The sequence below is a fragment of the Sinohyriopsis cumingii genome, chromosome 12 (assembly GCF_028554795.1).
Source record: "Sinohyriopsis cumingii isolate HCF-2022 chromosome 12, ASM2855479v2, whole genome shotgun sequence".
In the NCBI taxonomy this organism is placed as follows: domain Eukaryota; kingdom Metazoa; phylum Mollusca; class Bivalvia; order Unionida; family Unionidae; genus Sinohyriopsis; species Sinohyriopsis cumingii.
In genome coordinates this window covers 120295871-120319799 of record NC_142972.1, presented here as the reverse complement: position 1 = coordinate 120319799, position 23929 = coordinate 120295871, and the positions used below count along the sequence as shown (strand labels likewise).

Here is a 23929-nt window from a genome sequence, read left to right as displayed (position 1 = left end):
ACATAACTAAGATTACTCATTAGCACAGCGTTTTCCATCAAACTAAATTAAAATTAAGTCAGCAAACTAAATTATCCATAAACTAAATGACTGCAAAAGCACAGCCTTTCAAATCCCACATGCTCTTTACTGCATATTGCCCATCCACCATACCCCATCCCCTAACAGGGTCATAATAATATAAAATATATCACCCATATGATGCATCTTCCTACTACAACTACATACATGAAGTCTGGGCATAAAATATTTGAAAATGTCACTTTAATTTAAAATTTGTTAACATAGGACCTTTAGCCCCTACCTGTGACCCTATCATGAACAACTTACCCATATTTGCAGATGGTAACTATAGAAGCAATGTAACCACAAAGCTTCATCAATTTCCACCCAAAGAGACAACACACACTTTAAGAATTTTATATATGTTACCTTTCTATGTTATTTTATATACCTTTTTACAGCATTTTAACATCTTTACTGTTTATATTCCATCTTTTGTTGTACTTCATGTCTACAATTATATGTAAGGGTTTAATGTAAAAAAGAAACATTTGTGCAATTCATTTTTCATTTTAAATTCTTTTACTTTTAGTTGCCACTATATAGCAACTTCTGTGGCATGGTACAATTAAATGCCACTACATACATATACCCAGCAGTTTAAGAGATGTGGTAGCTAACAGACAGTGAGACAGACAAGTGGACAATCTCCCAATATACTATTTTTTAAATAAAAGCATTTGGACATTAAATTACATCCAAAAAATTTACTACATTATTTGACAGTAGTTTGAATGATGAAGATTTCAGAAAAATCAGATGAAAGAGAAGTTATTCAACTTTAGATTCAAACACGTTTTGGCAAGCAAGATGTAAAAGAACCAATGAACAATGATGCTGAGAAGCCTGACAAGCTTAGCACCCAAAGTTTGATTATAAAGTTCCACACACTGCCCATGTTATATATACTGTAACATTGTCCTTGTACTCTGCAGGCCAATATGGCATGCAATTAACTCTGCTTAGTCATAGATCTATTGTTTGAAATGCAATACAAACAACCTACAGAATATCTATTTGTTGCTCATAAACAGGTGAATCACCAATCAATATACTGTATAGACTTACAAACACAAAAGCAGTATTTAATATGAAATTTGTTCTATTGTGCAAACAATGGACTTCATTACCTGTTCTGTTGGTGTGTAGTCTTTCTGTCTAACTATATGCACTCTGTCTAAAAAACTGAAAAGAAAAGTAGAGAAGTTCAGTAATCTATTAACAGTTTTGTTCATGCATGGCATTTCTCATTCATCATACACCCTCTGTCTACATCATTAGCTAAAATTAGAGAACATACATACATATATATATATATATATATATATATATATATATATATATATATATATATATATATATATATATATATATATATATATATATATATATATGTTGGAACACCTCAAAGGGACTGATGCTCCATTGTTAAGAAAGAATTTAAGAATCTGCAGGAATCCAAAATCAGAGCCTCGCTTCTTTTCAACTATAGAATACCATACTATTGGAGAGTCTTCTTCTTCTTGTTTAATGCCATTTTTCTGCACAAGATAGGCTATACATGGCACCAGCTACATTTCACCCCAAAGCCCCAATTCATTCATATTTGTTCATGTTATCATACTCCCAACTCCGCTGAGTTAAAACCCCCAAGTCAAGACCTTTAACGTCCAAGTGTAGACTATCCAAATAAATACAATGTCACTGTGTCCATAAGCTTAATAAAGTATAAAAATGCAAGCTATAACTTTTTATTTGACTCCAAGATCAATTATGTCTAGTTTTCAAAACACCTTCATGAAAGTGCCGTTATGTTGGCAGTCAGATCGCAATATTTTCATTCACAACCAATTAAATATGTGCTTGGATTTTTTATGTAGCTTTAACAATATGAGTCATACTGATATGATGTCTGCAGTGTGGCAGTACTGATGTCTTGCAATGGGGACATGTGGCATGAAGATTTTCAAGATAGCCTGTATAATGTCATGTTGAACACAAACAGCTACATGTTACTATAATAATGTTGTGGTGAATATCTAATGCTGATATCACCATTAATTTATGAGGAGATATCAAAGACAGTCATCAATGTAGTCATCTTGGATGTTATATCAACATCATAAACAAAGAAGTATGGATTTTTTTTGTCTTTTAAGACATTAGCATGGCTATGTAACTGGCAAGAGATATTTCAAATTCTGATAGTTCACACTTGCATTATTTTCATTTAGAACTAACCCTATATACAGCAATGTTTTTATTTATCAGACCTGCCAAGTTAACAAGACCTTCCCAGTAAGGCACTTGCTTTTTTTCTTCTTCTGTACTGCTAATGTCAAGCTGGAAAATGTCCAGAAGTGTGACTCAAGACTGAGCTACTGGCAATAAATGTTGTGTCTGACTCAAAAGTTTGTTAAGTTTACTTAATCTCAATTATCTCCAGTACAGTTTCACAAACTGGAGTTCCAAACCCTATGGAGCTCAATGGCTTCTTGATATCTCTCACCCTGATAGAATCCTTTAAAAGAAAAAAGTTATGGTGACAGCAATCATCTTGCCTGCCATGTTACATACTCAAATCAATACATGGTGTCCACTAAATAAATTGTTGCCCTTCCTGCTTCCTGATGTTTTTTGTCACTGACCACTCACTTGGTGGATACCATTAAAAAAAAAGATGAAAGCTTGATCCTGCAACAACAAACTAATACTAATAGACAGATGGGAAACAATGGATGGACACTGGTCTGTTGGTGGACAAACTGACCATCCAATAAACCCTTCTGGTTTATGACCAGTAGGGGTGTGGAAAACCCAACCATGATTGAGATTATTGATTCTGGTTGATATTTATTATGCACAAACAAAATGTGTGTTTCCTATCACATTGGTTTTAAATTTATGGTAAGTAGGTCGTTTTTTGTTGTTTTTAAAAATTATTATAATGAATAGTATATATAATATATATAATATACTAAGTGCTTCAAGTAGTGGGCTTAACTGGCACAATTAGATTCACAATCAATTTCAGGATTTTTTAAAAATAAAAATAAATTTTTTTTATTTAAACATTATTTATATTATGGTGTTTAGTATATAAAATGTACTAAGTACTTCAAGCACTGGGCTAAACCAGCTCAATCAGATGCACAAATCAATTTTGAGAATGTTTGGTGGGGGGGTTGTCCTGGGGAGAAAAAGTGCTAGGGTAGGCATGGAAAAATAAGGCCGGTTGGCCGACCAGAAACACATATTTTTGGGGGCCTTATTAGCTGATACTAAACTAGAAATGTGTTCATGGAACATAGATGCCCCACCAATGCATAAAACCTGACCTAAATGCAAATCTTCACCAAGGTATGACGGATGGATGGACAGACAGACTGAGATAGAGATGGACAGACAAGCATAAAATATATGCTGAGCTAAGCAAATTGGGATCCAACAAAATGTTTGGTATAGCCATTTTTAAAAGTTTTTATAGGCCCTCTTTTCATAGGCTCAACTGCATATAAAAGCATGCATATTCAAAATTGCAAGTTCTCTGAATACCATGTGTATTGGAATAAAGAAAATAAATTACTTTTTCTTGTCTGAAACTTGGGCCCAAAAAAATGTAAATCCAGAAATTAATGTGTGTTGAAAATGTGAAATTTAGTTGGCAAGCTTATACAAGTTAAAATTAATGTAACCTGCCAGACACAACTGCAACACCTGTATCATGCCACCTGCTTTGACATCACTGAAATTCATTAAATATGGTTACATTATTTCCAATCCTTAAAAGTCAACAACCTAATGTGTCATTTCCCCCATCATTGCTTATGTAGACACGAGTTTTTAAAGGCTTAACACATAATAAGAGTAGCCTGTGAATTTAAAGTGTTGTAGTACCATATGTACTTGTTCATAATTCAAGTCAAACTGCAAACAACAAAACTTCTAATATGTCAAGGCATAATGCACCTTCAGATCAGAGTCTATATTGTTTTTTCTACTGATTACTCCTAATAAATGGCATTATGCAACGGCAGATCTGGGTCTCTGAAGTTTGCAGCTGGAATCATCTTATAGCCAAGTATATACGGTACTTCATGTTTATATTTATTTGGCAAGGTTTATCTTCTTCAAGCCTTCTGTGCAATTCTTTACATGTACAATTTTGGAACTCTACTTTGAAATGCTAATAAATACATACATACTATACTGCATACTTACCTACAAGTACGGAACTGCCACAAAGCAAATTCAAGCCTTACAGCAGATACCTGTGGCATATTTAAGGGAGACTTCTCTCCAGAAGACCAAATATACCAACTTTAATACTATCTATTGCTAGATGTATATTTTGCATTGCAGTTGTCCAGGTAGTTGACAAATACACATAAGTATTTAAGTTATCAGGATGTTCTGATATTTTTTAGAACAGAATCACTAATTATTCATACCATATTTACTCGCTTAGAAGACAAGACTAACTGCAAATTGCACAGATCCCATATCTGCATTGCATAATGCACCAGAAGATCTTGGTCTGTGCAGTTTGTTAGGAGTGATCAGTAAAATAAACACATACCCTGATGTGCAGGCACTTTATGCTACAGCAGGTCTGGATCTTTGTTGTTTCCTGTTTGACTCAACTTATAAGTGAGTATATATGGCACCAAATCTGTGTCTCCAAATGCTTCCAATGCTTTATTCAGTGCATAATGTTTTCTGTACTCACTGAGGAAGTGAAAATGGATTATTCTATTTGATAACAGGTGTTCCATTGGACTTTACATACATACATGTAATAATTACTGTATTTTTAAAATTATGTTGCTAACAACAAAGTTCTCAACTGGAATGCTAGGACTCTTCTTTGAACTGGGCTATAAAGACAACACCATCTTGCAAGATAGGTGAGACAAAATTCCAAGAATAAATGGGTAGAAATAAGTAGTATACATTAATTATTATACAGTGATCCCTCACTTTAATGTCCCTCAGTATGCTGTTGACTATCCTTATAACAATGGCATGATCATGAATCCCATTAAATTGATTGAACTTTGTTTTGTTGTCGTTGCTTGAAAAATTTCTATAAATTTTAGTTCTTGGTTAATGAGAGTCAATAAGTGATTTCACACCATAAAATATCTGTATTTTTGTTCTGATGCACTATTGTGATACAGCCTTTTTTTAACATCCCTCAATATACAGCACCATCACTTATAACATGGAACACTTTCGTGATGTTATAAGGAGCACTGTACTTTAGTTTCAATACAGTCCCTATGGTTGGCATCATATAACCAATAAGATGATGTGATGTGTGGTTTGTGATTTGGATTTCTAATGTAACTTTAAAAATTTTTCAGTCATATTGCTACAATGTCTTCAATTTGGCAGTTTATACTGATGTCTAGCACTGGGGCATCATGCCACAGACATATAGCATGATGTCCCACCCAGTCAAATTATCCTGACAGCAGGCCCACCAGTCCTAACACTAACCTCTTAATACTGAATGCCCAGTGAGGCAGGTGTTAGTACCATTTTTATGTCTTTAGTATGACTCGGCTGGGGATCGAACCGAGTCATACCAAAAACTTATAAAAATGGTACTAACAGCTGCATTGCTAGGTTCTCAGCATTAGGAGGTGAGTGTTAGGACTCGTCAGCCTGGTGTCTGGATAATGTGATGGGCTGGGACATCATGCTACATGTCTGTGGCATGATGCCCCAGTGCTATTCATCACTATAAACTGCCACACTGCAGATATTGTAGCAACATGACTGAAAAACTGTTGAAGCTATGTTAAAAATCCAAATCACACACGCACATAAAAAGTATTCGAAACATTTTTTCAAAACCCTATCTGCGTCAGTACAAAAACCAAAGCACAAAATCTTAACACTGTTGATGAGAATGGTGCATTCACAGACACTGTAGATGACATTATTATGCTTGTGTCTGTAATGTTTACTGCAGTTTAAGTACTGAAATGACAAATTCTGCCAGTCTATTCTGTGATTTTTATTTACAACAAAATTTACTGTTGTAAACATCTTATGCTCTTTTAAAAGATGTTAAAGAAAATTCTATATGATCTCCAAAGCTACATCCATACTGATAGTATGCCATTTTGCTTTTCCAATATGATTTCCTTGTAAGAAATTAAGAAAAATAATCCCTCACATGTACTGGTGTGTGATCGGGAAATCACACAATCAGGATCAGAATCTGGGCCACTTGTTAAGGGTTTCTTCTACATGTTGGGAACCAGTCATAGGTACATTTCTTTACAAGTTAAAAGCGGCATGGCCTACAAGCTGATAGTTGATATGCAGGGCCCTGTGTAGCTGAGTGGTCTAAACTGCATGCCTTTGCAGATCACCGTCTTCTCACCTCTATTCACATGGGTTCACCTCTCAACTCAGCCAAGGCATGTCAATGACAAAACTTCACGTCTGTCGGTGGTTCTTCATGGGGTTTTCCCAGATTTTTCCTCTACCAAATATACTGGTCACCACATACAGCCCATTATCTGCTGAAAACTTTTGTTAAACCCACAAAGCCAAATCAAACATGTTGATATACACATGGGGGGGGGGGGGGCCGACTAATCTTAATTGTACAATATTTACCTGTCACTACTGTATATCTTTTACTTTTTGTGTTGGAAAACCTTGCTTGCGAATACATTCTCCCAGGGTGGATAATTGTCACTAAGACATGGTGTACTTGTGGATCTCACGAGTCCATGTGCAGAACAGACATCTTTATCATAGATGATTTCACCTGGACATCGGAGCAGGGTGGAAGGAGGGCATTTGGCAATAGTGGCACAAAGTATTGCATAATTAAAATTAGTTTTACCTCTCCACCCACCCTGGCAACATTTTAATGGCAGCAATAACTTGACCATTGCTATTGCATAGCTGAATTTGTCAGGTGGGTATGAATCTGAACCAAATGCTGAGCCCTGAAAGAATTTAAAGTGTGCTGTAAATGGCAGCCCTGGAGAGTCAATACTAAACACTATCAGTTCTCAAAATAGAACAAAAGGAAATCAGCAAATGAAGTTACTTAGGGACAACCAGAATCTATATTGTACTAATCACAGCAGATTTTCCACATGGCACTACAGACCTTGGATGCTGAAGGTCTTCTGGCCCGAATGATGCAACTAGCATTCTTGAAACCTGATGTGGGTGACAGGTCACCCAAGATAAACCAAGCGTGAATGTGGAGAATCTGTGGGCTGTTGAGAAGGGAACCACTGTGCTGCAATAGATGCTGTGAGGTAGAGAAGATCGCTAAACAATAACCACTGGGCTACGAGAATGTGTCAGCAGTTAAAGTTTTGACCTTTTGTAAAACTTGAGGTAGCAGTTGGAACAGTGGAAAAGTATATGTGAACAGATGACATCATTGAAGCTGAATGCATCCACAGCCCATGCTCTCTGGGGTATGACTGAAAGAAAAAACACGGAAGGAAAGTCTGTTGTTGAGCCAGGTTGCAAATAAATCCACCAAAGGCTTCCCCTATAGCGAGAAAGAGTCTCTATTATTGATCGGTGAAAATATCATTCCACGAAGACTACTTCGGGATAGAATGTCTGCTAATAAGCTTGTTTCCCCCCAGAAAGTGGAAAACTTGAAGGATGATGTTCTCTGAGGTTGCCCAGTGAAGGAGGTTCCAGACCTCCACACAGAGAGATGTGTTATGACAGACATTTTGTTAGAGGACACCATAACACATCATCCCCCTACTCTGTCAATGCACCCTTGCAAAGTTTGAAACACAGCTTGCATTTCTAGATTGTTAATGTAATGTTGTCCAATGTTCCACCCACCCCCAAATTATGCCCTCCTGCTCTAAATGAGCACCGAACTAAAATATGATGCTATGACAAACAGATAGGAGTGGGGGTTGCATGAAAACTCGCACTTGGGTGAAAACTCTGGGCGTGGAATTGATTCCTATGAGCTAAACTGGAAGTCAGGACATGGTCTCCATCTTGAAACGTTCCTTCAGAAGACACAGGAAGAGATTAATTATGATACAAAAATTTCCCACTTAAATTGGTGACCAGTAATATTCTGGAGTAGAATACAGGAGACTGAACATGCAGGACACTCAACTGCCCCTTTCTGCATAAAAGTATTTGCACCTCTTCCCTTATTTTCACTGGATTAGATTGGGGAAAAAACATGGGGGTCCTTGTTTCCAAACTGAAGTCAGTAAACCCCGCCAACCAATGTGGGCACCCTCACTCATAATAGAATGGACCCCCCATTGATCAGTGATGCTCAGGCCTCCAAAAGAAAACCTAAATAACAACTGCAGAGATGTTTGGGAGAGAAATGCATGACAGGAGATGATACAAGCCCCTATGGCTGTCTCTACCAACCAACCTGGGAAAGAATGGCCCTCCTATAGGTTCCTCAGCTATTCCCACTCTGAACCCTACTAACGAGGAGGGGATCTCATCTGAGGTGCATTGGACTGCGGCTGCACCTGTTTGAAAAATTTAATGGATGGCCTGTGGGGGCGATTCTCTTTAGTGTGCTTCCTGGCCAACTGCAATGGGCAAGGAGTAGATCAAGGATCTATGTTGATGATCCTTCAAATCTTGTGAAGCTACATTAGGGATGATTATAATGGAGTAGCCCTTCAAAGGTCTTTACTGTGGTTTTGTAAGTCCGGCACATAAGAGCATATGTGCAAAAGTTTGGCAATAAAGCATTGCAGCAGGAAGTGAATATCAGGATGTCTTGGCCACGGCATCCAGCATGATCTATAATGCAGCTGGGTTCAGAAAAGCCTCCATCAGCATACCTAACAAAATAGCTGAGAAGAGATCAGCATGGAAGGCTATGGTGACCAGAAGCTAGACTTAATGCTCAATAGCTTCAATTGTTTTAATAGGAAGGCATATCCAGGTTCCGTTTCAAATACCCACCTGCAATGCAACTGTGTCCAACTGGAGAGGTTTAATGGAACAATTTGGGGAATGAACCCAGCAATTAAATGTGGAGACCCTAGGTGTCAAGGTAGATGGATGAATGGGCCACCTTTTAAGCCAGTGAGAGACATCTTGACCTGATGAAAAAAACTCAATGATATTTCTTCAATCATAGAGGAATGAGGAAGAAGCAGCAAAATCTGGTTGTGGACGACTCTGAGAGATCTTTACCAAAATAGAAAGGATCTTCTTGAACTGTGCACCAATCCACATTTAAAAGGTGGTCTACTTCATTTACTGCCTTATCAACAGACCAGATCTACTCCTCCTCCAACTAAGGAGCCGATGGGCCTCATAGAAGACATCAAATGGACTGTTTCTACTTCAAACTCTTTTGGAGTCAATGAGGATCAATAAGGCATCATCTAAAACACTCTGAAAAGGAAAGTGCATGGACATCAATATGACCTTCGGTGGAAGTGACGAGCAAGCCGCATTTCCCCGTTTGTGTTTGTCATGGTGAGCATGGGCTTTATGTGTTCAGTTAAGTTCCAGGATAAAGACATGACTTCTTGCCTTTCTGGATGATACTATACCAACTGATGAGGTGAAAGTAAAAGATGAGTTGCATCTCCTCTACTTTGGGTACAAGTTCCAGTTGCCCAAAGGGCATAAGGGATAAGGGACCAATTATCCTGAGGTAGAGTGCCCCACATTCTGTATGATTCACTAGGACAATAGAACATGGGGGGAATAACAATCTGATCATCTCCATAGTCTGGATCTTCTGGACAGACTCCATATCTTTTATTGGTGGGGTGGGGTGATGCCAGAGTGGGGAGAGGGATTAACTCAGTCTGAATCTATCCTTATAACAATGAGACCTCTAAGTAATGATTGGTGTAAAGTCGGTGACTAAAATAAGATGACCAGTACAATTTGACCAATCAACAGGATTAGCTGGCAACTGATCACCTGATACTGAGTAATGACTGGACAGGCCACCAGATATTCATGGGGCTATGTGAGAGGACAATGATGGGGATTGATGTTTCCTCCACTCTATACGTGCATATCTGTAGTCAGCCAGGGGACATAATGGACCAATTAACGAGGTGGAGGTCCCCACATGCTGTACAGATTCACTGACATAACAGGAAAAGGGGGATATTAAATATTAATTAACAATTAACAAACACAAAGTGGCAAACTCATGTGGTTTGAGATATGCCCCCATGTCCCACCCCACCAACTGCAAGCTGATTTTTTTTATCCCATCTGCATGCTCAGCCACTGGTAACATATATCAGTGTAAAGAAGACATTCTAGATTTGTTCCCCATGTATGATTTACTTTACCAATCATTTAATAACCACATTAAGTGAAGTTTGTGTTACTTCACATCTTGTCTACTTATATCGAATTTGAGGACTACACTTCTGGTGTGACATGCAGAGAAATATGTCACATTTAATTCTGATTGGTGGTTATTGTTAGTTCTGGTCCAGATTAAATGATTACCACCTGTCAGATCAAACTGTGGTATATTCACTGCATGACAAACTGTAAGCACTGGCATACAAACTCAATCCAAACAGACATAAAGTAACAGAGAAATTTTGCACAAAAGTAGCTATTTAAATAATATGTAAAGTACTTTAATCATACAGTAAGAATACTTTTATAATATCTCCTTTTGATGTTATAATTAGTGACTGAATATGCCAACAGGACAAATAAAAAAGGGACAGATTCCAAATGCTGGAGTTATAGTCATATATATAATTTGCAAAAGAGGAGCAGGTGTTGTCAACAATTTCCTTTTTCACAGATAGAAATGACTGTGGCCATGGCAGCTGTTTTGTATCTACAAAGTGAAGGATCTGGTTGTCAATCTCCACTCCCACACTCCAGCTTTTTTCAAGGCAAGATTTCCTTTTTACAAGGAAACTGCAGTCTTTCTTTTATTTCGAAGATAGCACCATAATGAAATTCCAAATTTGGGTCAAAACATAAAATTGGTAATATTCTGTTTTAAAAATTTTCATGCCATGCAAAACAAAGGGTGTGGTAGCCAAGATGAGTCCTAAACAAATGGAGCAGCCTGATTGGCTGGCCTAAAAGCTTGAACAAAAATCACTGACAGGAAACATTTATCTTGTTAAGGATGAGAATGGCATATGAACAGATTTAAAGTCTACATGACTACATCTGTCTGCCATCTGCATACTAGAAATTTAACCAAAATGTAATCACATAAAATGGCGGCCGCTCCGGTGGCCTAGTGGTTAGAGCATCCACCTCGAATGCAGGAGGTAGCATGTTCAAACCCTGGCCGAGTCATACCAAAGACTTATAAAAATGGTACTAACAGCTGTCTTGCTAGGTGCTCAGCATTAAGAGGTTAGTGTTAGGACTGGTCGGCCTGGTGCCAGGATAATGTGACCGGGTGGGACATCATGTTACATGTCTGTGGCATGATGCCCCAGTGCTAGGCATCACTATAAACTGCCACACTGCAGACATCGTAGCGATACGACTGAAAAATCGTTAAAACTACATTAAAAATCCAAATCAAACTCACACACATAAAATGGCACCATCCTATCACTGACAGACCATCTACAGATGAAAAGACCATCAAGTCTGATATGTGTATCAGTAATGTATCATACTGAAGGCTGTATACTGTGAATAGTATCTATATGCAGCAGAAGCATATTGTTTCATCCCTAATAATGATGCTAAACAATATGATCTTTACAAAAGAAATTAATACCAAAATATTCACTAAATGCAAGTACCACTCAGAGCCTCACTCCATGAATTAATTCCTCAAGTCAAGCAAAATCACAGGCTGTGCAAACATCTCCAATTCTCCCATCAACCTGGCAAAACCACACTTACAGGAAGGTGAATCAAGAACTACAATTGATCATTTATAGTTCTTATGTTAAAGTACTTATTCAATTTGTGTGCTTTTTAAAAATTTCTCTTACACCTTATTCTTTAAAAGATAATGTTTTATTTGGGTGATTTTGAAAATGCACACTTATTTTCTGAGTGAAAAAAACATACTACTATCCCTCAAAAGTTCTTCAATTTTTTATTGGAGATGGAAATGTACAAGTCATATACTAGGTACAAAATTTAATTAAGAAAATTCACTGGAAACAGGAAATGACATGAATGAGTCTTAAATAGATGCAAATATATATTACCTAGAATTTTATCTTTAAATCTGATCAAAACTAGTTTACATTGGTACATAACTGATTTAGAAGTAATCTGATCAAAAATAATTTAAACTGATGCTCAACTGTGATTTAAAAGATAAAGTATGAAACTCATTTTAGTATCTGGTGGGCCATGGAAGCTCAGTTGGTATGCAGTGTCATACTTGTAATCCAAGGGCCCTGGGTTTGATACTTGCCCAGACCAGCTTGGGTCATTTTGTTCTTGGGAGAAGTACTTAGTTCCCATTATGTCGGCATGATGCTACAAGTGCTTTTACCAAAGCAATTCTTATAGTACTTATTTAAGGCTTATCAGTGGTAAACTCTAAAATTGCAGACAACAGTCTCCTTGAATGCAGATCATATCTGATGGATTCATGACAATATATAAAATGATGAAACCAACTCAAAACTGTAGGCTACCACTGAATTGCATCCATAAATATTATCTATGATGGCTTTAGAATACCGTAAGAGTGCCTGGATTTTACAGTATGCTCTTATATCAGTAGCTGGATTGTCCTCCTGTAATTTACCTCAAGTTATATCCTACTCATAAATCTGCATCTGCAGGTGTCTGGTGTGCTGCAGATTCCTTTATAGAAACATGTTTTGCCTATTTTGATTGCCATTGCCATTCAATTTACTAACATGCTAACAAAAATTATAACAAAATACACAGCTCTCATGACATGTCCTGCTAACTGTAAGAGATCTTCATGTTCCTTCATCTTAAAATTTTTTAATTTTTACTGTTGTTGTTGATCTTGAAACTACAATTTTTTTAATGGAAAAATAAGAAAACCAGAGAGGGTCCTTTACAGAGAAGCTCCAAAGTTTATTGAGAACTTAAAATTTCCAAAATTCGCATGAAATTACAGCATCGATATTTTACTAATAGAACAAAAAACTGAATTCGACATTCTTGTTTCTTGAAATAAATGTTCATTGTTTATTTTAACAAAAAAACAATTCTCATTTTCTTGTGAATTAACAATAATACCTGAATGCATCCGCATTCACATGCAAAAAGCAGCGATGTAATATGTACGCAATGCAATGTTTCACGTGATTTGTGCTGAAACCTCTTTGTGTAATGTTTTTCACGATCTTTACAAGACTGCTTATCTTGAAAATAAAGTTAATTTAAACAAAAAAGCAGATAACATTGTGAGAAAAGTTATAATTTCTATGTGATTATACTCCCCCAGCCCACCCCACCCTTCAATGTTCATCCCTTTCTCAATTTTTTAGAGGTGTCAGGTCCCTCAGTAATCCTGGTCTTTCTTATGTTACTGTTCATGTTTCTGGACCCTCCACTGCGTTATCATCAGAGAAGTGTACTTCAGAGGATGCCTCTAAATACCAATTTACACAACTATGCAAGTAACAGTGTCCCTACAAAATGACCTAAATGAAAACCCTAGCTTGAGTGTTGATGCCAAATGGATGGATCCACAGAAATTATCAATCCATAGGCCAGAACAGCTTTGCAATCCAGCCAAAAATAAAAATCACTGTCATGTGAGCTCACACCAACAAGTGCTAGAATTAGAGATGTTCTTTAAAGGCTAACTCTTTCAGGTCAACCACTGCATTGGGGGGAGGGGATTTGTCTGGACACAAAGAGAAATAAATATATCTACTTATTAGTTTATTAATATGATAGCAATTATCTTGAGGTAAAAGAAAAAAATAACCTTTTTCAAAAGAAAGTCACAGGCATACTATCCATACCATGAAAAAGAAAAGGTCAGTCCCTAAAATGATGCTCTTATCATGACTGCTAGTTAATTGGAATATCCTCTGCCATTTCCATCAAGTCAAGAAAGAAAATTTCAACATAATTTGTTGCCACTAGCAACCATATTCTGACCAACTTTTGTTCACATGAATAATATGGCAGCTTACTGAGACAAAGTCACAATTAGAACATTCTCAGCCTTTGCTGTCATGACATGTAGTACACTCCACTAGAGGCAAATCACTGAACACATCAAATTGAAGTATATTCCTACAACTGTTTCTGAGGTTATTTCATGACATGATGGAAATGGAAGAGTTATGTTCATATAGGGATGCTGGTACTGCCCAATGTTTGCATTTTTGAACTTGTTTGCAAATGTTGCTTCCATGTCAATCATTTTTTTCTTTATGAAGCTTCAGTGGGAGAATATTTAAAGCCAAGATTTAATGCATTCTTAGTCACACCCATGTTTTGATCTCTGAAACCAATTTACCCTGCACAGTCAAGTTTGAGCACAGAATAATTTAATACCTGGACATTTGCTTCTGCGATCAAGTATTGGGTAAGACTCAGAATGGACTGGATCCTGACTGTAACTGTAACTGAATTCATCAAAGAAAGTTTAGTATTATTATGCATTTCTTTGTGGTGTGATGATTAGTCAGAATTTTCAACAATGTTTACTATACTGTAAAGTGCGATCTTAAAAAGAAAGAAAATAGATGTAAATTTGACACACAACAGACCTAAATCGTATGTCATCTACAGGTTGTCCATTGTAAGTACGTGTCGCAGCATATTTAAGGTTTTATTAGAGTAACCTTGCCACAGCAATATTCATGGAATTAAGTTATTTGTAAAGGAAACCATGACTTCCAAGAAAAACCAAAATAAAATAATAATTTTAAAAAATGCTAGATGAAAATGGCTGCAATGACAACCACTTCCATTTTCATGAAATAAAACTTTCCCATTTCTACTTGACATAGAGGGGTCCAATCCAAACATGCTCAGCCTCTTCCATCAAGAACCAAACCTCTGATGTAATTGATCACCAGTGAGAACTATATTCTGAACTATTTTCGTTCACATGGAAAAACATGGTGGCCAAAGTAGACAATGTCAAATCACCAAACACATGAAATTGATGTTTACTGCTAAGACTGCTTCTGGGGCCCTGAGTGGCTGAGTGGTCTAAAGTGCTCACCATTACAGATCACTGCCATCTCACATCTGTCTGCGTGGGTTCGAGTCTTGGATTCGGCCATTGTGGGTATGTGAGAAAGCTTGCCAGTAGCTTCTCGTGGGTCGGTGGTTCTTTCTGGGGTTTTCGCATGTTCTTCCTCCACCATTTATTCTGGCTGCCATGTATGGCCTATCTTGTGCTGAAAATGGCATTAAACCCTATAACAACAACTAAGGCTACTTCTGAGATTATTCTCAATCTGGCTGAAATGGTCAAGTGATGTTCCAATCACGAGGGATCAGCCACAAAGCATGGTCCATCAAAAGCTTTAGATAAAAGCTTCAAGTACAAAATGCCTTTTGTATCTAAGCATAACCAAAGCACCAACATGGCAAGACAAATAAACTGATAAAATATGTAACTTTCAGGACATGTGCTACTTTTTCAAGTAGATGTAAATGGCAATACCCACAAAAAAAATCTCCAACCAGTTAAAATCAATGTCTTATCAGTTTTGATAAACCAATCATTATGTGTCAACATAACCTCATTTCCACCACTAATATGGAGTGATGGAGCAATTTACACCCTGTATACTGAGACTTTAACATGTGTATGATCCCCTCTGGAGCCCCGCTAAACTGCTGACTGCTCTATATCTGGAAGAGCCAGTCTATTTTTAGAATCTTTAGTATAAATAATTAATTTCCCTGCTATAGCTCTCCACAGCCAACTAGATAGGAGTAGTTTTAGTGACAGAGTAGAGTTTTTCTAGATCTAGAAGTGGCCTGTCAATCAGTCATTTGGTGTTACACTACACTGTATCAATCAAGTCCCAACATATCTATGACTAGTGCCATGCTGATGGGGATTTCATACCATATTCCTTCATCTAAAAGGAGAAACAAACAAGAAAATTTTCACCGTTAACCTAAAACTGCTGAAAGCTAGCTTTAAAAAAATCCTGAAGAATTTTCAAACCTCTTGGTATCCATTACTTTTCATGCTACTTGATTCTGACCTATTCAGCTATGCATATAGCCTTATTGAAAGATTTAAATTACATGCAAAAACACTAATAGTGCATTTAGCCTTCCTCTTCAGGTCATGTTTTCAAAATCTGAATCAAGGTAGTCTTAAAGCAAGCATAAACTTATGTCCTATCAGGAAAGAAAGAAATCTGACACAAAGTAAGGAAAGAAGAAACTTAAACCAAAAACAATTTAATAAAGACATGGACAGGATATATCAGGTAATCTATTTAAAGCAAGGATCTCTCCAACTTGCTGAGGAGGTATGGGACTTGGAGTATCTATTGCTGTCAAGTAGAGGAAACAGTGGTCTAATTTTATGCTCTACTGATCAGACTTGGTTGCATGCCCAGGCCAGACAGGTGTCCTCCCCTGCACTTCTATTGAACATGCATGTTTACCTGACTGAAGTAAACCTTGTGCCTCTGCTTCCTGCCTTGCAACTGCAGTTATTGTCCAACTTCCCTTCATGCAGATCCTATGAATTTAATCCCAATTAGAATCATTATATTACGCATTTCTTTTTGGTTTGTTTGTTGTTGTTTTTTTGTCTTTTGGTGGGGTTTGAGTTAAATATATAAATTTCCCAATGCATCATACACTGACAACATGTAGACCCAAAGTCATTCATGGAACTACTGTTTTGCAATCATGCTATAACTAGCATTCATTCTTTTATGCAAGGTATGATTTGTAAACTTTTGTAAAAATATTCTGAATGGAACCTTAAAAAAACCTGACAAATTTTTATACTGCACCTAAAGACTATGTTGCCAACCTTGCACTATTTGCGTGTGTGCATGCATGAATGTGCATGCATGTGTGTGTGTGTGTGTGTGTGTGTGTGTGTGTGTGTGTGCATGCGTGTGTAAAGGATTTTCCCTCCTCTAATATTCATCCATTTTCTTGCTACAGGCCTGCAGTATAAGTAACTGCTTCTGTATCAAACTGTTAATTAAAACAAACGAAAAACAACACAATTAGTTATGAGCTGGCGAAAAACTTAGCTTAATTGTATCTTTGCTGCAATGCATTTGGAAACAGCAGAAGTTTTGCCAACAATTTCCAAATAGATCGAGTTTTGCATGGTATCCCTTGTTACATATTTAAATTTTTAAATGTAAATACCGTTCATAGATATTCATTTGGGTATGATTTTGTAAAAGCAAATATTTTGAAGAATTAGAGGCCTGAGTGGACCTGATATAACTCAACTGGCTTACTTAATTTGACAGCTATACTATTACACTAAGCAGCATCGTGTAGTAGAGTAAGATTGGGGTGGGGGCTCTGCACTGTTAACACATGGGCTATATCATTTCAAGGAAATTAGAGTTAAGTGCCTTTCCTAGGGACAAATAAAGCAGCCCGTATAGGCTGGCCTGGGCAGGTATCAACCCGTGATCCTTGGATCAGGAGTCTGACACTGCCAACTAAGCTACCACAGCTCTCTAATACCTATTAGGCCATGCTGAAATGAATTTAGATCTACAAGATGTATAGCATGTATACCAAGTTCATGGTTTGCTCACAATTATGCAAGGTACCAAGTGAACAAAAAAATTTAGAGTGATGTACCTCATGAAAACTGACTGCAGTACAATATTACATAAATATCTGGACCATTTGCTGTCAGATATGAACCCAGTTTGTGTTTGTCGAGTTATTTTTTCTTGAATCACTCAAGTTATTTCCCTTGTGTATACTGATACCAAACGAGAAGTTTCTTGAATAGACTGAGCAGGTGAAAATTATATGCCAGAAAAGACATACTTTAACTTATTTGTGGGTTACTATGTACTTTTTAAATGTGCAGTTTTGAAGCTGCATTAGCAACAACACAAAAAATTTTAAGAAGGTGCTTAATTTGCTACTTCATCATTATTGAAAAGGTACTGTAATATTTGACAGAAAAGTGTTGACTAAGAAAAATTACCATCAAGAAGATCTCATCAGTCATTCTGAAAGTATTTCAGTAAAAATATTTTTAAAAACTTTACTCAAGTTGCATATGTGTGGAAATATAAAGGATATTTTATTTTGTATTATTATAAATCGTCAGACAAGTTACATGCACCTGTATTTAACTTAAATGTTTATTTAAATATGCAGCACATTAAATTTTGATTTCCGCAAAACCAACTCCCCCAAAACATGAAATGGACAGCACCAAACAAATACAAGTGTCATAACCTTTTCCATGCATCTATTAACAGATATGGGCCTAACAATTTTAATTAGGACTTGCTTGCTGAATGTAAATAACATTATTTGTCATTGGCTTGGGGATGATTTAATGGAAGTAATTACATGAAAAAAGAAAAGACAGCTGTCACATGTGATCAATATGAGCAAAAAACATCCTGTTAGTTTCATATCAGACAGATGGGATATAATGTTTAATAATAAAATGTTTATACTTACTTATGCAAACAACACAAACTCTGATCTGTTACTACATAATGCACCAGTAGATCAGGTTCTATGTTGCTTGTTGTACTAATTAATTCAAAACAAAATGAAGAGTGCTGTTGGCACATTATGCAACAGTAGAACTGGGTCTGTGCAGTTTGCAGTGGGACTAAGCTGGTAAGAGAGCATAACTATGACCAAATCAAACTTTCTGGCTCTGTGTCTATTTTAAGGTATTTAACTGATTTTGTAATGTAAATAATATTCCCTTTATTTGTTTGGTTTCAAAATAGTATTTATTACTGAAAAAAATATATCACTTTTAACCAAAGAATGTTAAAACATTGTTAATATATTAGTTATCCCAAATGTAACATATACACATGATCAAACTGTCTGGTTTGGAGTCACTTTGTTACATTTTTATCAAAATTTTTAATGTTCCTTGATAGTATTGGTTAGGGGATAATATCATGCAAAAACATTATTCCATGAAAGCAAAAGATAGCTGTCACTTTTAACCAATATGGTTTGAAACATTCTGTAATTAGATACACAAACAAGTAGTCCTAAATTGAAAGACACATCACATGTTATTTATGTTTTGGTGCGAAGTCTTACTGCCTAAATAATGGCACTGTGTATGTTGTCTGACTTTGGAACAACAGACCCAATTTTCAAGAATATTTCACGCTTGACAGCATATACTGAAGCATTTTTACAAACTGAAGTCATGTTGATTTAGGCGGACTTTATTTAACTCTGACGTCCTTTTGCAAATAAATTCAAATTCTCATAGAAGCAAATGGACATGTATTCAAGTTCCAAAAATGGCCAACATTTTGCAATGGAAGCCAGGAATGCCAAAATTGGTTAAAGGGATGATAAATATCTTGAACAAAAGGAATATTATATGTCGTACATTTTTATTTGTTTCATTAAAAAAACATTCTTCAACCTAATCCTATTTAAGCATTCCGGCTAACATCATGTTCCAACCAGCTGAATGGAACTAGAAAATGTGTCCATTTGCTACTCTCAGATTTGGATTCCATCAAGATAAAAACATCAAAGTATAACCTATTAGATAGATATTCCTGAAAATTTTACCTGTCGTTCTCCTGTCAGTTGACATGGAACACGCTACACAAGGCTGTTATTTAGGCAGTAAGGCATAGCATCAAAACAAAAATATCATGTGATACATATTACATTGTATGACCAGATACACAAGATGTACGAGGTACCCATGATTACAGTACTTTGTTTAGTGTCATTTGTTACATGGAGTGGGTAGAAATCGGCACACACCTATCAGAGTCTTCAGGATCAGACTTATTCAGATACCAGACAAAATCAGACTTCACATTTTGGGTTAGAATTTTTATTTCTCCAAAGGCTTAGGTTGATTATATGTAAATGCTCAGTGGCAATGTAATATTGACAACAAAAAATTGCATCTTTCTTTGCATCTCACTGTATAATTTCACAAAAGTTGTTCAAATAATGACAGAAATAATCTAAAGATAAGATTTACTTAAAATTCATGTTATATTTACATTTTAAGGTTAATTTTCTTCTATAATTATTGGGACCTTTCTGATACAAAATCTGCATGGCTAATCTGGATCACTGGGAATGACACAAGGAATAGTATGTCATACTTACAGTTGACTGGTCTGGATGATTGAAAAATCCAGATAATAGGCATCAAGACCATCATATTTTCACTGTATAAACTAATAACTCTTATTGTACAGACATATTCTGATAGTTAACTTTTTAAGGTGTAAAACATTCAATGTTTTTTAAATACCATATAAACATTTTATCATAGTTAATATTTTATTGTAAAGACATCTGATAGTTAACTTATTAGACTAGACATGTTTTGATAGTTAACTTTTTATTGTATAGACATGTTCTAATAACTTTATTTTTACTGTACAAATACATTTTGAACATTTAGCTTTTTCAATGAATAAACATGTTTTACAGTTAACTATTTTAATGTATATGAGATTGTGTCCATTTCTTTACTTAGCTAGCATGTTCTGATAGTCACCTTTTTTATCGTATAAACATGTTTTGATAGACGATATTTTTGTGCACATTATTTAGTGCTCGGAAGAGCCATCAGTTGAAGGATACTCCTGGTGACTTACCTATTGCAGTGTCATAATTAAAACAAACCATTTCTTGTACTGGGATTTGTTTCTGGGAATATAGTATCAGCAATGGTAACATCATCCAGTAGGGGATTCTTTTTTCGTAACTACTAATAAAAAATCAAACCGGGGCTCCGTTCCACTTAGAATAAGCTTGTAACTGCATGATGCATAGTTTAGACGAGTGTCTTTTTAGTGTGATATAATACAGTCAAACTTCAACAATTACAACATTAATAATTCAATAATATCCATTTCCATTTTCATCATATGGGTACATTTATAATCACTATATGGCCTGAGCCTGGGAGGAAGCTGCACATGCCTGTACTACTGCATATTAAAAACTAATGTGGCTAAATGGTTAGCATTCTGAATGTGTCACTGGATGGGTGCAGGTTGAAATCCTACCATTGTCTTAGTCCAGGGCTGCTAAAATGGAGTGTCCTTGGGTAAGGCATTTTACTCCAACTGCCTCGGCATTTAATAACCTACCCACTGCATCATGATGACGGGGCCCCGAGTGTCCGAGTGGTCTAAATCACTCTCCGTTACGGATCACTACAATCTCACCTGTCTGCATGGGTTCGAGTCTCGGATTCGGATAATGAGGTTATGTGAGAAAGCTTGCCTGTAGCTTCTCGAGGGTCGGTGGCTCTTTCCGGGGATTTCCCGGGTTCTTCCTCCACCATTAATACTGGCCGCCATGTATAGCCTATCGTGTGCTGAAAAATGGCGTTAAACCCTACAACAACAACAACAACAACAACAGCAGCATCATGATGACAGCCAAAGCTGACTAAATACCCCAGGCTGACATTATCTATTCTACTTACTAAATATACCCACTTATAAGTCCAACTGCAACCAACCTTGACCCTGATCTTAAATTGCATTAGGCACCAACAAATTAGGATCCATCCCATTTGTTCAACTGATTATGCCTAATAAACTTTATAGACCTGAAAATGACAGCATATTCTGTGACAGTAGATCTGGGTTTGTCCAGTTTACAGTTGATAAGGGAGTATATATGGTAAAATTTTAAACCAACAGGGCATAACCTGTTCTGTTATAGAAAATCAGATCTGAATATTATTTACAAAATGAAATGTTATGCTAAACAAGCAATCTCACTGCTATCAACAAATTACTTGCACTGAAATCTGGTCTTATTTTGTTCTACAAAAACCCTTAATTAACGCTGTCAATGGATACCTTGGTACTCTGGTACCTGCCTCCTGATAATAACCCAGGTAATAAAATGGGTAACCAGGTACCCATTAATTTAAAATAAAAATAAAAACATGTTTCCAAATTCAGATCAAAGATATCAGGAGCAAGCGAGACACAGAGTAACATATTCGGTTCAAGGCTCATGTTGTGTGACTATTGGCTGCTGCACATTTTATCCATCATTAAATCTCTGTTTAATTTCCTTAGTTTCTATTTATGGTAACTGTACATGAAACAGTTCCAAGAAAACAGACGATTTCTTGAATGTAAAAGCATGTGTCACCGATTCATATTTTAATAAACGCATATGTAGCAGACCAGTCTAAAACATTTTTTTTTAATGGAACCATATATTAAGAGAAATGGGCTTTATCGATGTGACTCGTAGATCTTATATGACTGAAAAATGTTAGAGGGATGGATTTTGTTAAACTTAAAAACATGTTGCATCCATAAAAGGATAAATCAATAGCAATTTACAAATTCTGAAGGGGCCCCTAGTGGCTGAGTGGACTAAAGCGCTCTCCGTTATGGATCACTGCCATCTCACCTCTGTCTGCGTGGGTTCAAATCTCGGATTCAGCCAATGTGGGTATGTGAGAAAGCTTGCCTGTAGCTCCTCGTGGGTCAGTGGTTCTTTCCAGGGTTTTCCTGGGTTCATCCTCCACCATTAATACTGGCCGCCATATATAGCCTATCATGTGCTGAAAAATGGCGTTAAACCCTAAAACAACAACAACAAAATCTGAAAGAATTTGACAGTGATGAAATACTACATTCATCATTTGTGGACTTCACAACCATTAATCAAAAGTTACACATGTTGACCAGCTGCAGTGCATAAGCAATTTATTAATTTATGTTGTTTCTATACTCTTGTACTAACTACTAATTCTACATGGATTTAGCTGATTTGTGACAAGAATTTGAACAGCAGATCCAGGTAAGAAGCAAAATTAAATGTACTTTTTCATAAAGTTTTCTGTAATTATGGCATGTAATGTATAGATTGCTCTTTTAATGCTCAGATTACACTTTTTGCACACATATATTAAAAATAATTATGCTTATAACACTCTTAGGGGGAGGCATGCATGAACCTACAACAAAGTGGTTCAGGTTTACATTTAATACAATTTCCCTTTGATTGGATACCCAGGTAACTGGATGTTAAGATTGATGGGTACCCAGTAGAACTTTCCTAAAGTTTTGACATCTTTACACTTAATAGATAGGATCCCTTTTCGTTTACAACCTTCAGGTTTGGGGATGTAAAACAGGGTAGATACACTCCTACATGTCATACTAGGTGACTCGAGAAGTTAGTATCCATAGTTATCTTAGTAGTTATTGCACCAGACTTGTGACTAAGGATGACATGATATATCAATATATCCCTTCATCAATACTTTTGGCATACTGATACACATAGTGACAAAAGAGGTGAAGAATCAATACAAAGTGATACTTACCCATCACAACTTACTTTAAAATTCATTAGTCAAGAATAATTATTAGTCATTAGCCCATTTATACTTTATACTGAGAAATCATTGGCAAGAGATATCATAGGCACAGGCACTCATTTTTGTCAGTAAAAAAGAAAAACATAGACGTCTACTGCTATCATTTTACAAATTAACACGAGAAGGCAAAGTTTGAAATGTCACACACACACATGTACCCTTGCTAATTCCATGCTGATTATCTTATCGCAACTGCACATTCAGCATAAAGACATTCCAAATGTGTTTCCCAAGTATAATGAAGTACTTCACTCAACATTTAAAAACCACTTTTATGTGAAGTTACTCTCTTGATTCATATATTGCCTACTTGGGTCTAATTTGATGGCTACACTATGGGTGTGAGGCAGTGAAATATGTTAC

General features: G+C 36.4%; 1 protein-coding gene across 1 annotated transcript in view; it reads right to left on the bottom strand.

Moving 5' to 3' along the window:
- Positions 1 to 23929, bottom strand: part of LOC149787346 (guanine nucleotide-binding protein G(s) subunit alpha) — a 163918-nt gene that overhangs the window by 61003 nt on the left and 78986 nt on the right. Inside the window, exon 6 of the mRNA XM_089977898.1 lies at positions 1194 to 1248. Within this exon, the coding sequence (XP_089834024.1) occupies positions 1194 to 1248 (55 nt within the window). The remainder of the gene's footprint in view (positions 1 to 1193; positions 1249 to 23929) is intronic.